We start from the raw sequence: 15,419 nt of genomic DNA, 5'->3' as shown, positions 1-15,419 counted from the left end.
GCCAGTGTCCCATTACTGACAAACAATGCCGCGTAATTAATGTTTTTATGTTTAAGAAAAGAGACGGCACATATGTTCCCAAGAAGCAGAGGGGGGCAGATTTATAGGGAACACACCAGAGTCAATGCCCATGTTTATGCGCTTGCCTGACAGATCACGTATCATTTTCTAAAGGATGCGCGCTGGTGTGTCGCTTCCCCAGATTTGCTAGTGGGACTGTGCAGCGACACCGTAGTGAGATGATAGATTTCAGGTGACACGAGGAGAGGAAGCCAAGCATCAGTAAATGCTTCAGCAGCCCATCTATCTCATTGTAAGCAGATGGGCTTGTTTTAACACATGCCATTAGGGCAGGCTCTGCGGTGAGCGCTCTCTTAAAGGAGAACCTCTCCTCAAGAGCGCTGTCTTTTCAAGGGCTAGATCTGCATCACTGTCAGCCGGGAAGGGCACAAATGCCTCTTTTCTGGCCATCCACATTTGCCTTCTCCAAAAGCCCTTTTCAGACATAATGTCATGCCAACCCCTGCATGTCGATCTCTTCTGATAAGCACCGTCACCATGTTGCAACACCAAGTGGAATGTATCTATCTTCCCTACCTGGGACAGCTCCGGACTATACAAAGCGACCACTGAATTTTTCAGGTTCTGTGTTAAGTGTACCAGGGCTGTATTCCAGGGGTTCCTAACCTGTGTGCACCTTTGGAGTTCAGACACAGGGGGTTGAGCACAGCCACAAAAATGGCGGACAAAGGAGGTGGAGTCAACTACAGAAATGGTGGACATAGGAGGTGGAGTCAACTACAAAAATGGCCGACATAGGAGGTGGAGTCAACTACAAAAATGGCTGACATAGGAGGTGGAGTCAACTACAAAAATGGTGGACATAGGAGGTGGAGTCAACTACAAAAATGGCGGACATAGGAGGTGGAGTCAACTACAAAAATGGCTGACATAGGAGGTGGAGTCAGCTACAAAGTGGCTGACATAGGAGGTGGAGTCAACTACAAAGTGGCTGCTGTTGGAGGCGGGGCCACAAAGAGAATGAGAGAGAGAGGAAGTCCAAATACAGTGAGAAAAGGGATGGTTTAAATATGCATATTGGGGAAAAGGGGTGAGAGTGAGAATAAAACCAACACCAACACCCCCAAAGAGTGATTTTAATCTACACAGCCTGCTGGTCAAATGTCCTACCTGGGCAGTACCCACTTTCTAAAAACACTCGGTAAGCCCCAGGAAATGTGTCAGCAGGCACCTTGGGGATGCTTGCTGTCTGTGTGCCATAAATAGACATGTTTCCCAGTTTGTACAACATGGTGTCTGAGCATATCAAGAGGATTGTGGGATGAGCACACTCCCAACCTGTACGGTTTGTAGGTTCCCAGGACATAAAAATATAGCATTTGGGGAAAAATTAAAAGGAGGACCCTTCTATTGTCATTTTCCAACCTAAAGAGCCCAAATTCCTGATTGTTTCAACCCCAGCACCTATTCAGAAATGGAGCATAGGCTGGCTGGTGGGGGGCGGCTTGAGAGGGAGTTTTTTCTTCTATTTCTTTGTGGCCTAGTTTTCAAACTCCGCTCCCCGAGCTGATAGCATAGCCCCAGTGTGATCGTACACTTCCTTAACATGAAGGGTGAGGCAGAGCTGTGCTTACAGAGTGGCAGGTGCGTGAAGCTTCCCAAAGCAACACAATCCATTCCCATCAGGAAATACAGATTCATATTTGTGTCAAACATTCAGTACCTGTCAGTATCAGCAGAGAGATCCTCTTTGGGGCTTGTCTTTTAGAAGCGGTGAGCAACGCCATTATGGAGCGAGAGAATCAGGATAAAAAAGCTGTGGGGGTGAAACAACTGGAATGGTAATGATGAAATAGGGACAAAACCATGGCTGCGAACACTTAAATTTTATGACTGCATGGTCCGGGACCAAACAAAGCCAGCTAGGGGCGGTGCTCGTAGTAGCTGGTGTTGCAAAAGAGTGGAAGTAAATTGAATGGCGCAAAATGAATGTATGGTGTTTGTTGCCATGCGAAGGTAACACACCTCTGTTTTCTGGAAAGAGGAAATTATGACCCTTTTGGTGCTATTGCAGATTTTTCTGGGCTTTTCCAAATGCTCCCTCTAGCGATTCCCATGTGGAACAGCGTGCGGAGCCAAACGAGAATGAACACATCCGCACATACACACACACACACACATATCCCAGTCTCTTTCAACAGCACTTAAACTTGCTCGAAACGACTCATTTAGATTAAATGGGACTGTCAGTACATATTAATTAAATATCAATTTATTCTTGAAAGACTACTTATCGAAGGTTCTCGAGCCGGGAATGGGATAAACCCCGCTGTCATGTAATTAATTTTGAATGACGCAGCCCGGGAACACGCGTCCCACTCCCCCGCCAATGTCCCCGCCTTAACATATTTTTTAAAAAATGTGTATGGCATGTTTACACATCCAATTAACATTGAACAAGATAACCTTATAGCGCATTAATGAGATCAAGTAATTATGCACCCAAAATGCCAAAATTAATCTAGGCATTCTGTAAGAACCTGCTGCTTTGTAGCGCAGGTAGCAAGCCGGATGGAAATATTTGTGGTTTTCAATTATTATTTAAACCGCTGAGATGAGACGCGTATAAAATCTCGTCCGGCGCTACTTTCGGAGGCAGCGGACCTCTAAATAACAATACTGGGGAGAGACACAAAAAGGGGCAGCCGCAGTTCTGGACGTGTTGCCCTTTCCTACCTCGTCACTACGGATCTCTGGAGCCCCTTAGCCTGACCTCAGAGCAGTACTAACAGAAAGCCAAAATGAGATGCTGCAGGCTTTGGAAAAGGGAAGAGATGATCACATGGAGGAGGTCTCAGTAAATGGCTAGCTTTCATCCCCAGAGGCTAAAGGGACCCTCCATGTTTGGAGGCAGTCAACCTCTGAATCCCAGTGGTAGGAGGCAGTCTTAGACCTTGGCCTCTATGTCCTGTTGTTTGACCTCCAAAGGAATTGGTTGGCCTCTGGGTGAAACAAGACTAGATGGATTTTTCCTGGTCTGATCTAGCAGGGCTTATAATGTGGGAATATTAGCGCTGGCACTTTCTTTCTGGTGCGGGGCAGAGTCTTTTCCTGGATTCTGCTGACCTGGTCGCCTGTTCAATGAAATTCACATTGCTGCTTGAGGCCGCCCTTGAATTATCCATTTGTTGTTAAGAGACCTGCTCTTTTCACTATTGGGGCTTCCCTTTGGGATCTCATCATTCTCATCCTGGGATACCCTGTATCCTTCCACAAACACTTTTGGAATGCTGATTTTAACCCCTGAGCAGTCCCAGGCAAGTCTTGGCGAAGGACCATCTCTTCCTTCAGCAGTGGCAGCAGTGGTGTAGTGCTTAAGAGCAGGTGTACTCTAATCTGGAGGAACCGGGTTTGATTCCTTGCTCTGCCGCCTGAGCTTGGAGGCTTATCCGGGGAATTCAGATTAGCCGGTACACTCCAACATATGCCAGCTGGGTGACCTTGGGTTAGTCACAGTTCTTCGGAGCTCTCTCAGCCCCACACACCTCACAGGGTGTTTGTTGTGAGGAGGGAAGGGAAAGGAGTTTGTCAGCCCCTTTAAGTCTCCAATAGGAGAGAAAGGGGGGATATAAATCCAACTCTTCTTCGTCTTCTTTCACCATAAGGCTGTGAGCCATCTCCAACTCTCCTAGCACTTGGAATGGTTTTATATGTCTGTTTGTCCTTTTCTCCCCCATTTTTAATTGAAGTGGAGGATTTTTGTGTATCGTTTGAGTGGGAAACCACCTTTGGACTGTTTTATGCAAAAGGGACTTGAAAGTTGCAGAAGCAATATCGGTCGGTAAACAAAACGTCGCTCAGGCCGGCCTGCAGCATTCTTGCCTGGGGACCAACAAGGCTGTTATCTCTCAGGACTTCCCAACCAGCAGGTCCAAAATATTCTTGTAAAATACTTTTCCCATTTCATAATAAAGTTCCATCTCGATCTGATACAAGCCAAGCGAGGATCGTGGCAATTGAAGGGTGATTACCCATTTACTTCTCCGGCACGCCGGCACAGCCGATTCCAAAGTGCGAGGGAAAGACGTCACAGCTCCACAGAGCTGGGCCATTTATTTGCGCTGCACCCTGCCTGCGTTCAAGACAATATTACCTTTTAAATATTTGAGGAGGCCAGGCTGCCTGGGGAAAACAGAGCCATCCTTCTGCCGCCAGATGTGGGGAGCCGGGGCTTGGCGTCGTGGGCAAGATTTTGCAGAGCTTAGCAGGGGAGAGAGACAGTGCCGAAGATCATTATATTGAAAGCCTGAGTTGGCTTTTTAATTTAAAAAAACTTGAGTCCAGCGGTCCTATTCAGACCAACAAAATTTTATTTGTGGCACAAGGAGCAGCAGTGGCGTAGGAGGTTAAGAGCTCATGTATCTAATCTGGAGGAACCGGGTTTGATTCCCCGCTCTGCCACTTGAGCTGTGGAGGCTTATCTGGGGAATTCAGATTAGCCTGTGCACTCCCACACACGCCAGCTGGGTGACCTTGGGCTAGTCACAGCTTCTCGGAGCTCTCTCAGCTCCACCTACCTCACAGGGTGTTTGTTGTGAGGGAGGAAGGGCAAGGAGATTGTAAGCCCCTTTGAGACTCCTACAGGAGAGAAAGGGGGGATATAAATCCAAATTCTTCAAATCCAAACTCTTCACAAGCTTTCGTGCGCAGGCACTTCTTCAGATACCAAAAGAACATCAGTCTGTACCAGGGGTAGGGAACCTTTAACACTCAAAGAGCCATTTGGACCCGTTTTCCACGGGAAAAGAAAACACTTGGAGCCGCAAATAATTTTTGACATTTAAAATAAAGATAACACTATATATATAGGGGTTTTTTTACCTTTTACTCCACTCATTCTGAGAAGCGCATGAATGTGCCCGCCCTGCTGCCTGCAGGGCGGGCAAGGATGAAGCCAGTGGCTCGGCCTCGCCGGCCGCTGGGAAAGCACCCGCCCTGCTCCAACGGGGCGGGCAAGAGGGGAAGCCCGCGGTGCGGCCCAGCTGACCGTGGGCAGTTGGTGCGCCCGCCCTGCTGCCTGCAGGGCGGGCAAGAATGGGCCTGGCGGCTAGGCTCGTGGAGCCACAGTGCAAGGGCAGAAGAGCCGCATGCGGCTCTCGAGCCGCAGGTTCCCTACCCCTGGTCTGTACCTATGCCAATCACACGATTATGCCAAGAATAAAACCTTCCTGGTCTTAAAAGTATTGCTGGGCTCATTCTTTTTTTCCGGCTGTTTTACGCCCATAGAGCTCCCCACCGCGCCCGCCCCGAATATATTTAAATTAAATTTAAATTAAAACATTTTCTTTTTTAAAATGCATTTTCTGCATTTCACCGCTAGATGGCAACATTGGCTTGCAAATGAATTTTAGCCTTTGGCATTGCGGTCCCTGCTGTGAATTGCCCACATGTGAAGCAAGAAAAGAATTAAACATGTGAAAAGAACAAAAATATTGCCATGGCCTGGGGGGAGCAGGAAGCTCAAGGAGACCCCCCACACTGCCCTCTGCCCCCCCACACCCTAGGGCAACTCTGTTCCAACATACAGACACCCCATTCCCCCAAGTCCCAATGGATCCACCTCCTTCCAGTGGGAGCAATGGACCCAACAGCTTGTGCTGGAATAGCCAAATGGAAGAATGGCATCGGGTTAGTTGCCTGTGTCCCAACTTTGACCCCAGACTAGACCCAGTTCTTTGCCGTTCTTTTGGTCCTTCGGGTTATATGATTGGGAGAAACGCCTCCCTGCCTTAGATGTTTTTTGTTTCTGTTATTATTTTGAACTTTGTCCTTCTTACCTCCATGATGTTGTTTTGCTTATCAAAGATCTGTACTGTTTGAGTAAGTTATTTTCATGTTTGTAATCCACCTGGAGCCTCGGGTGTGAAAGTTAAACCCAGTTACTGATGATGATTATAACAATGTACTCATAGATTAAAGCATTTTCTTTGTCGATGCAGTTTCTGCACTCCGCCACTAGATGACAGCATTTCCCTTCCAATTATTTTGGCCTTCGTTTCTGCTCATCTTTCTTTATAATTCCCGGAGATAAGTAATTTCCCTCCAAGGAAGCAGGTTAGCCCAAAAACTAAAACAGTAAAAAGATAATGCAGGAAAGAGGAATTATAATACGCGTGTTATCTTTTGATGTTCTTGTTTATGGGTCTGTTGTTCTGTTATTCTGTTGTTAGCTTCTCTAAGCCCTACAGGGGAGAGCTGGTACAAGTCCAAAAAATTGGATGGATGGATGGATGGATGGATGGATGGATGGATGGATGGATGGATGGATGGATGGATGGATGGATGGATGGATGGATGGATGGATGGATGGATGGATGGGAGGGAGGGAGGGAGGGAGGGAGGGAGGGAGGGAGGGAGGAAGGAAGGAAGGAAGGAAGGAAGGAAGGAAGGAAGGAAGGAAGGAAGGAAGGAAGGAAGGAAGGAAGGAAGGAAGGAAGGAAGGAAGGAAAAGGAGGGAGAACTTCTGATGCTCTTAAACCTGGGGTGCAGAATCCTGAGCCTAGAACTGCACCTATTGCCTTCAGCAGGGAAAATTCATTCTCCAGTTCCCTGCCTGTCAGTAGTGGGGTGAAGGGTGAAAGTACCTCTGCCAAGGAGCACAGTTTATGCTTTCTTCTCATTTTTATTTACTTGAATAAAACAGCCTGTATACAGAAATTGGTACCTTGATTACAGCATTGGGTGCCCTTTAAAGAAAAAGTAGAATCCCCATATCAGAGAGATATATGTCTCTGTGTCAGGAAGGCATCAAATGGAGAGATCCCGCCTCTGTTTCAGGCCCACCATCCTGGCAGCCAGGAGAAACGCCAGGCTGGTCAGGACCTCAGTGGTGAACGAAAGCCACGCCAACGCCAGAGACCATCCAAACTGAATGCTGAGCCCTTCCGGAAGCTTCCTTCTGCCCAGAAGAAAAATGGCTTCCCTGAAGGCTGCCGCGGAGTAGGCGATGTAGACGCTGACCCCGGCCAGAGTGAGGAGAGCTAAACACAAGCATGTCGAAACACAAACTGTAGTTACAGCAGCAGCAAATGCCTTCCCAAGCTTTACAGCAATCCTGCAAGGTAGGCCAGCATTAGTATCCCCAGACAGGGAACAGAGAGAGAATGTGTGTGGGTGGAAAGCTACTGGAGAATAAGACCAGATTTGAATCAGGGGTTTTGGTTCAATACTTCAAATCCTAGTCGATCACCTGCCCATGGATCCCAGCCCTACAGTGTGTGGACTTGACTTCCCTGGCATACCTCCGAGGAGAAAGAGCAGCCCCGTCACCAGCAGGAAGAAGTGGGCCTGGGCCAGGAGGCTGATGAAGCCGCTGAGCCCTCCAAAGATCATCAAGATGAGGCTGAGAGGCAAGAGGATCACAAAAGTGCTGTGCATGTCTGCAGAGAGAGAGAGAGAGAGAGAGAGAAGCCAAGTTATGAGGCAGAATCCTGCAGGGGGTGCCACCTCCACCCTGCCCTGACCTGTGTGGCCCAGGTTAGCCCGATATTGTAAAATCTCAAAAACTAAGCAGGGTCAGTTCTTTTTCTTGCTTTGAAAACCCAACAAGGTCACCATAACCCTGTCGCCGCTTGATGACACGTGACCCCCCCTGACCCAAACACACACCCCTCAGGACACTGTCAATTTCTCAGGGATTGGACGGGGGAATTTTCCCTCTGGTTTCTGTTTCCCAAAATTCCTGTAACTCAGCCGTTTTCGACAATCCAAGGGGAATGGGCCCGGTCAGTTTCCATATCAAATATTTGTTTTGCAGTTGGGGGGGGGGGTCTTTTTGCAATGAATTCTTTCCCCAGATCTCTCCCAGCTTCTATCGTTGCCTGGATGGTGAAATTCAGTATTAAAGGCAATGAAATAAGAAGCTGCAGTTAATTCGGGGGGGGGGGGGGGACACACCTTGGAAATTCCCTACACACAAACCTGTCTTCCTCTAGGGCCCCTTCTGCATATGCAGAAGAATGCCCTTTCAACGCACTTTGCAGCTGGGTTTTACTGTGCGGAAGAGCAAACTCCACTTGCAAACAGTTGTGAAAGTGCAGATTGAATGTGCACGATTCTGCCTGTGCGGAAGGGGCCCAAGACGGCCCTCTCAGGGTTGGGAAATTCCTGGGGATTTGGGGATTCAGCTTAAGAAAGGTGGGGTTTGGGGAGGGACCCCAACAAGGTTGAATGCTGTACGGTTTGTCCTTAGAAGCAGCCTTTTTCCCCAGGGGAAGACATCTCTGTCGCCCGGAGATCCGTTGAAATCCCAGGAGATCCCCACCCACCCCCTGGAGGGTGGCATCCCTACTACGGCCCAGTGTTTTCCAAGAGGCTCGGAGTTGGGGTAGAAGCCAGCACCATGGCCCCCCCAAGCAAGCGCTCTCTAGATCCCAGCTGCGTTTGTTTGCAGTCGGCCCTTGGGTGAAAATAACTCCCGGTTCTCTTTTTGCAAACAGCTAATGGATAATTGGAAATTCCTCTCTGCTCTCCCGTGCTCCTTAGGAGCCTTCTGGCCGAGCTGGGCCTTATCGCTTGTTTTCTGCCCCGGCGTGGCTTTCAGATTTGTCTTGGCTGATCTTTCTTTTCAGGGCCACCTTCCCAACAGCTGCATAAACAGAGAGTCGCTGGGCGCGTTCCAGCGACTTTGTGGCCACCGCTGTTGGCTTCCTTCCAGTCGCTAGATGACCCGGGGTCACCCCTTCCCCACATGGCGGTTCCCAGTTGCTAAGGAGCATGGGAAAGGGAATCAGGGACCTCTCAATCCAGCTAGAACTCCGAGGTGGTTCACCCAGCGGGGGAAACACTGTGTTTGTACAACCAGTCCGTTCCTGGCCAAACCCAGCAGCAAACCAGCCTGATGTTTCTGAGCTGCCATAACTAATTCTGCAAAGGCTGGTCATGAGAACTAGAAACTTGATTTTTAACCAACCCCTCCCAAAAATACTAAAAGGCTCAGGAAGATGAGCTTTGTGGCGAGGGCTACATTCTGCAGCCACAGACTCCCGCTTACACTCCAGACAATACAACATCCCAGAAACAGTGTGGCGTAGTGGTGAAGAGCAGGTGGATTCTAATCTGGAGAACCGGGTTTGATTCCCCACCCTTCCACCTGAGTGGCGGAGGCTTATCTGGTGAACCGGATGTGTTTCTACACTCCTACATTCCTGCTGGGTGACGTTGGGCCAGTCACAGTTCTCTCAAGAACTTTCTCAGCCCCACCTGCCTCACAAGGTGTCTGTTGTGGGGAGAGGAAGGGAAAGGAGCTTGTAGGCCACCTTGAGTCTCCTTACAGGAGAGAAAGGTGAATATAAAGCCAAACTCTTCTTCTTCCTTCTGTCCTGTGCTTGGTTGGTCATGGTTGGTTCTCAGCGGATCAATCACTAACTATCTTTAAGAGTGCAATGTCAACATTAGCCCAAATAAACTCAAAGCACTCTGGCTGTGTCTAATCTTATATATTAATCTTATACATAATTGAACAACTCAACATTGATACATGGACTATATGGAACTGAAGTTTTGTAGCTGGATAGAGAATTGAATGGACTAAGTGATGATTTATGTTTAGTTATAAGAGTTATAAGAGTTGGAAGACGTATGCTGTATTTTTAAGAACCTTGTCAGAGAAATAAGGAAATGTAAATACAAATAGAAGTGTTGAGTTGTTCAATTATATATAAGATTAATATACAAGATTAGACACAGCCAGAGTGCAACGTGTGTATTTTTGAGTTTATTTGGTTCTCAGCGGAGCCACTGAAGTGCCCGTAGCTGGCCGAGTCCAGTCTGATTCCCGCAGTGTCCCACCTGGGCACCTCCCACAGTCGCAGTTGGTCTCTGGGCCACCAAAATCAGTTCCCCTGGAGAAAAATGACTGCTCTCTCCAGCTGTTTCCTGACCCAGAGCTGGAAACCCAACCCGATGATCCTATCAAATCAGAGGCCTCCCGACTGTGTCGACACGGATGTCTCCCCTGCTTTGAAAGCAATCCAGGTCACCCTTGGAGCATCTCGGCTTCCTCCGACCCCGCTGAGGATTCAGACAATCCTGAAAGAGGACATTCAGGGAGCCCCAGGCGGCCCACCCCCATGCAATTCTTCGCAAGACCCCAAATCGGATCGCTGCCCTGAGAACGCCGTGTCGTTGCCAGGTGGAAAGGTAATCCAGGCATCGCTTACTCAGTAGCTGTCTGTGGGAAGAAGTGATGTTTGCCCACTCGTACTGAAAAGGGTTGACCAACGGGAAGCAGCTGTTTTCAACTGGAAGGGAAAGTGGAGAGAGATTAAGAAAGCTTGTGCCTTTCATCTGCTCGGGTTGTGCGAAAATATTCCAAAATCTCCCTTGAGAGAGAAATGTACGTGCCATTCCCAGATACTTGCTATGGCTTCTCTTGTTCCTGACGGAGAGAAACACTCGGCCAATAGTGTAGAAACTCCCGGCACAATGTAGCATTTGAGAAATTCAAGGTGAGCTCACATTTATTTGAGTACGCACATTCTTGCACTCTCAGTTGGGAACTGTGGGTAGGACTCTACCACATCTGTGTTTCTGAATGTTGGCCTGCCCTTGAGGTGTGGGGGAAACTGCTGGCTATTTGTTACCCTCATCCCATATGAACAGGCCTGTCTGGTAAGACCTTCTACAGATACCCACCTTTTAGACAGAGGGTGGGTGGTAACCACAGACAGGGCCTTACCGGTGGTAGCACCAAGCTTGTGAATTTTTAGGCACCGTTTGAACATTGTTATTCTCACAAGCAGTTATTTTTGTCCTTTTTACTGAGTCCTGTATGTATTTCTTCTGCGTCTGACAGTTAATCGTTCCCCTTTCGCAGCTCAAGATGCTGCTATTCCACCAGCAGGTTTGTTTTTGGAGATTGTGTTGTTTGCTGTGGCTGGATGGTTCTGTCCCATTGTTGGGATGTTATCTTGAACCTGATACATTTCTGGCAAGCTGTTTTGTGGCTTTTTAACAGAAAGCAGTGTGCAGTTGTTTACTGTAAGTAAATAATTGGCTTGCTCGACTCCCTGATTCATGCAGTAGCCAGGATATTATTTTTCAAATTGCATAATTTAAAAGAGAGAGGGAAAGAATTACTATCAGCAGTTGAAAAAACATGCCCTTTTGTGGTCACTTTGAAAAGCAGACAGTACACAGGACAGAATCAACATGTTGCTAATATTCTCGATTATAAATGGTGCACGAAACACCGTTTTGGGGTGAAAGGGAGCTTGCTTTAAAATATACCTACATGTCGAGAGCTGGGGGATTTTGTTGATCATGATTTTCCAATTTCAGTGTGGTTAATGTTTAATGAGCGCTCCCGGCTCAAAATCACGGGGGAATTTGAACCCAGGTCTTGCCCCTCCATCCAGCACTATTGGTTAGCCCATTACCGTGAACAGAAGACTCTGGTGTGCCCAAATCTTAACATTGTTGCTTTACTAACATGTGCTTTTGGAATACAAGGACCTGCTTTTGTAGAGGATATGCTCCAAGCACAGTGATGCTAGCCAAGCAAGAGATTTCAACATCATGTCATGTTTGATCAATGACCTCATTTGAGCATGTAAATTAGAAACCATCAGAACTCCCATCATCAGACACCAGCAGGAACAGAAATCAGAGTCTTTTTGTCCTGTTCAGAAGGTGCAAAGAATGCTTGTAAAGGATCATAGAATCATAGAGTTGGAAGACACCACAAGGGCCATCAAGTCCAACCCCCTGCCGTGCAGGAACACACAAAGGTGTGCTGCAAAGGTACAGTGCATACTGTAATTAGCTTGATTGAGGCAAAATGTAACATAGAGGTTACAGGAGTTGACAAGGACCAAGAGAACGCAGGTTCGAATCCTCACTGGGTAGCCCTAGACCAGTGGTGGCGAACCTATGGCACGGGTGCCAGAGGTGGCACTCAGAGCCCTCTTTGTGGGCACGTGAGCTGTTGCCCCAGTTTGGGCACCTGGCAGTGGCACAGTGCCAAGGAATCAAGGGGTGCGCGACATACTGGGTGCGTGCCCCTGTGGGGGTGGGGCAGGGGTGTTTCAGGACATTCCTGGGGCATTCCAGAGCAGGGTGGGGGCATGGAAGGGGCACAGGGCGCACACGTGCCCCAGGTGCAGTTTCCCCTCACTCCGCCCCCGGCACTCAGTTTCTAAAAGGTGCCATCACTGCCCTAGACCAGTCACTCTCAGTCTAACCTTCTTTGCAAGGATGTTGTGAACATAAATGGAAGGCAGGTGAGGAGGAGCCCACCCTGAACTTCTTTCAGAGAGAGAGGGATGTTCAGTTACGAAGGTTTTGAGTTTGCCGAGGCCAAAACAACGACCCTTTAGAGTTGGTTGCAAGACCAACAGGGCAGTGCCAAAAGCGGAATCGACACCCTTCTTGTCCTATTGAAGGAGGAAGGTGGCATTATGTCTACAGCTGTGCTGCAAATTGCCCCTGGGGAGGCAGGGAAGAGTTCAGCTGCAATAAAGGGAAAACAGCGTTGACAATTTGAAGCTGATTTTGAAAATTTTCCCAAAAGGCATAATGGTGGCTGTCTGGAAGCCTCGATCCTGTGAGCCTAGCCATAGAAGAGCTATATGTCATTGGCTGGTGTGACGGGGGGACATGTTCTTCTTCAGCATGGTGTAGTGGTTAAGAGCAGGTGGACTCTAATCTGGAGAACCGGGTTGATTCCCCACTCCTCCACCGGAGTGGCAGAGGCTTATCTGGTGAACCAGATGTGTTTCCGCACTCCTACATTCCTGCTGGGTGACCTTGGGCTAGTCATGGTTCTCTCAAGAACTCTCTCAGCCCCACCTACACAAGATATCTGTTGTGGAGAGAGGAAGGGAAAGGAGCTTGTAAGCCACCTTGTCTCTCCGTACAGGAGAGAAAGGTGGGGTATAAATCCAAGCTCTTCTTCAACACATACTTCAATGTCATGTAGCTGAGACATTCCTGGGAAATGAAAAGGGCTCTGGAGAACATGCTCTCCTGAACTGTTGGACGTACCTGCAAGAATATTGTAATACCCTGTGGCCAAAGATGGGAGAACAGGACAGAGAGGGTGCATTCAAGTGCCAAGGCCTCTTAGCCCATGTCAAAGTAAAAGCCACACAGGAAATATTTAAGCTTTTTCTTCCTGAGGTCTAGAAGTACATCCCCCCCTTCTTTAAAACCACTTATCAATCAGGTGTTGTGAACCATTGGAAGCCCCATTGCTAAGACCCTCAGTCCGTCTCCGTGCCACCAAAGTCCCTCATTAATAAGGGACTGCTTGCCAAGAACTTATCATATTAGCTGGGGTTCCCTCCTCCCCAAGTACACAGCTACCCAACCAAACCCCAGCAAAAAGTTACTCACTGCGACAGGTCCTCCAGAGCCCTGAATGGGAGCTCAGGCTGGCCGTGTGGTTGCCCCACTTCTCCTGCTTAGAAGCGTCAATAATATACCAGAAGTCGGTTCCGATGGCCACCACCAAGAAGACGAAGCTCAGAGTGCCCAGGAAGACCGCTAGCGAAGAGACGACATTCAGCGTCACTTTCATCGTGAGTCGGGGTGAAAGAACCAGTGTGGTGTCTTCATGTGCGCCTCACACGCTTCTTCTTTGGGTGCACACACTTCTTCCTTGTAATCCCAAAGATGCAACAACCTGCCAGCAGGAACAATCAAGACATAGTTAATTTGCTGCCAGCCCCCAAACATCCCTTCTCCTTTTACATCCCCTGCCCTCTCCTCTCTCCCAGTGTGAAAATGCCCAGCCGGTACCTCTTTTGAACAGATGCCACGGACTGGTACCCGGTGCTCTTCACTCTTGAATCAGCTGCCCTCTGGTTTGATCAACAAGCGTTGGACTCAGTAAAGATGCCCACTCCATTCCCGCCAAGTGGTTTCCCCCTGTGCAATTTGTCTTGCCCAACCCTTCTGGGTGATCTTTGGAGATCAGCACCACAGACAGCTCCCACGAAACAAGCTTTTTCAGCTAAGAGGAGGCGGGGAAAGGGTTTTTGGACTATCTGTCTGTCGAGCGGCTTTTCACGCACGATACCAAAAGCACTTCCAGTTTTGTTTCGTTTTGTTGCATCTCTTGGGTCTGCTGTGTGATTCTGAAAGCCTGCCGCGATTATGCGGCACAGGTTCGTTCAAAATCAGTCACGGTTTTCACTCTGCAAATGCTAACAAGCTTATTAGGCTAGAAAAGGCCATGTCGCTTCCTCAGAGTCAAGCGCATCTGACGAAACAACCTCTTTTTATATGTCCAAAGATGCCTCATGTCTGCTACCCACAGTATTTCAGGAGTATGTTAAACGTTGCGAGTGAAAACGCATTCAGAATTTCTTTCCTAACTTTTTTGGCGGCTGCAGACCTAAGATCTGGGTGTTCAAGCACAGAACAGGGCTCAGTTGATAGGGCGTGGCACGCACAAAATCCCAAATTCAATCCCAGCAGGTGTCAAATTAAAGGGGTCTTGGTGGCAAGTGAGCAAACACTTTCCTTGAATTGATTTGTGCGCCTTCAAAAAGGTATGGAGAGATGAAGTCTTCCATCTGGAAAATGTGATCTTAAACAAATGTAATGGTGTGGCCCTGGAAGAACATTCAGGATATTGGGAAGGGATTCTGAAACACATCACCTCCATTCTACTCATTTCATCTACATGCAGGGGCAGCTACGCCAGAGGAGCGTAATTGGAAACCGCAGGTATGTGAGCAGTGATATATGCTGAAGCCTGAAAATATGTGCATTGCCCATAACTGTTGTGCATATTGAAAGGCTTGCACATATCATACTGAGCAGGTACATGATCCAACCCAGCAGAACCCCAGCTACATATATCCTCTCATACGTTAACGTAGCCAGCGAACTCAGGCGGGGAGGAGAGCTTCAAGTCAATAAACGACTGCACCCTTGTGGCTTTCAAATTTTTATTAAATTGTGTCAAAAAGAAATCATTCCAGGTATTTTAGTTTTCAAGGCAACAGAGATTTCTCATAAACTCGACAACTGTGCAGCCACAGAGGTAACGGACTCATAATTGCTACAAATGTGGCAACGTTTGCAGAGATCGGCTCTTCCCTGCCCTTCGCAAAGGTAGCTCTGAACAGACGCAAGGAAAACAACAATGCATTATTGCAATATTATTTCAAGAAGGGCAGAACAGCTTTCCCCTCATATGCTTTTTGACAGCTTCCACGGCTGCTTCAGCTGCGGCCCTACATGTGAAAAGATTTAATGTTAACAATTTAATGTTAACAAAAGGCCTTTCCCCACTCCCTTCCATCCCCCCTATGCCGCGCGCTGCTCTCAGCGATCGGCATCCCAGGCACGCGCCCAGGCATCCCCACGACCCCGCGCTCTGTGCGGGG

General features: G+C 48.2%; 1 protein-coding gene across 1 annotated transcript; it reads right to left on the bottom strand.

The window, feature by feature from the left end:
* Positions 1-6,738: 6,738 nt before the first annotated feature.
* On the bottom strand, positions 6,739-13,600 carry TMEM114 (transmembrane protein 114). Its single transcript, XM_048495514.1, has 4 exons — positions 13,417-13,600; positions 10,242-10,322; positions 7,323-7,460; positions 6,739-7,061 (listed from the first exon to the last, which is right to left on the bottom strand). Exons 1-4 carry the CDS (start codon positions 13,598-13,600, stop codon positions 6,829-6,831), a joined length of 636 nt encoding a protein of 211 aa, XP_048351471.1. The 3' UTR covers positions 6,739-6,828.
* Positions 13,601-15,419: the final 1,819 nt, after the last annotated feature.

This window comes from Sphaerodactylus townsendi, linkage group LG04, assembly GCF_021028975.2.
Source record: "Sphaerodactylus townsendi isolate TG3544 linkage group LG04, MPM_Stown_v2.3, whole genome shotgun sequence".
Taxonomy (NCBI): Eukaryota; Metazoa; Chordata; class Lepidosauria; order Squamata; family Sphaerodactylidae; genus Sphaerodactylus; species Sphaerodactylus townsendi.
This window is presented reverse-complemented; position numbering and strand designations above follow the sequence as displayed.

What these genes read in the sequence shown, in the direction of transcription:
- TMEM114 (XM_048495514.1), bottom strand. Translation starts at nt 13,600, where the DNA reads ATGAAAGTGACGCTGAATGTCGTCTCTTCGCTAGCGGTCTTCCTGGGC. An exon ending in GCTCTGGAGGACCTGTCGCA is followed by an intron (nt 10,323 to 13,416) that starts GTGAGTAACTTT and finishes TTTCCCTTCCAG; the next exon opens with TTGAAAACAGCTGCTTCCCG. An exon ending in GCTGCTCTTTCTCCTCGGAG is followed by an intron (nt 7,062 to 7,322) that starts GTATGCCAGGGA and finishes GCTTGTGTTTAG; the next exon opens with CTCTCCTCACTCTGGCCGGG.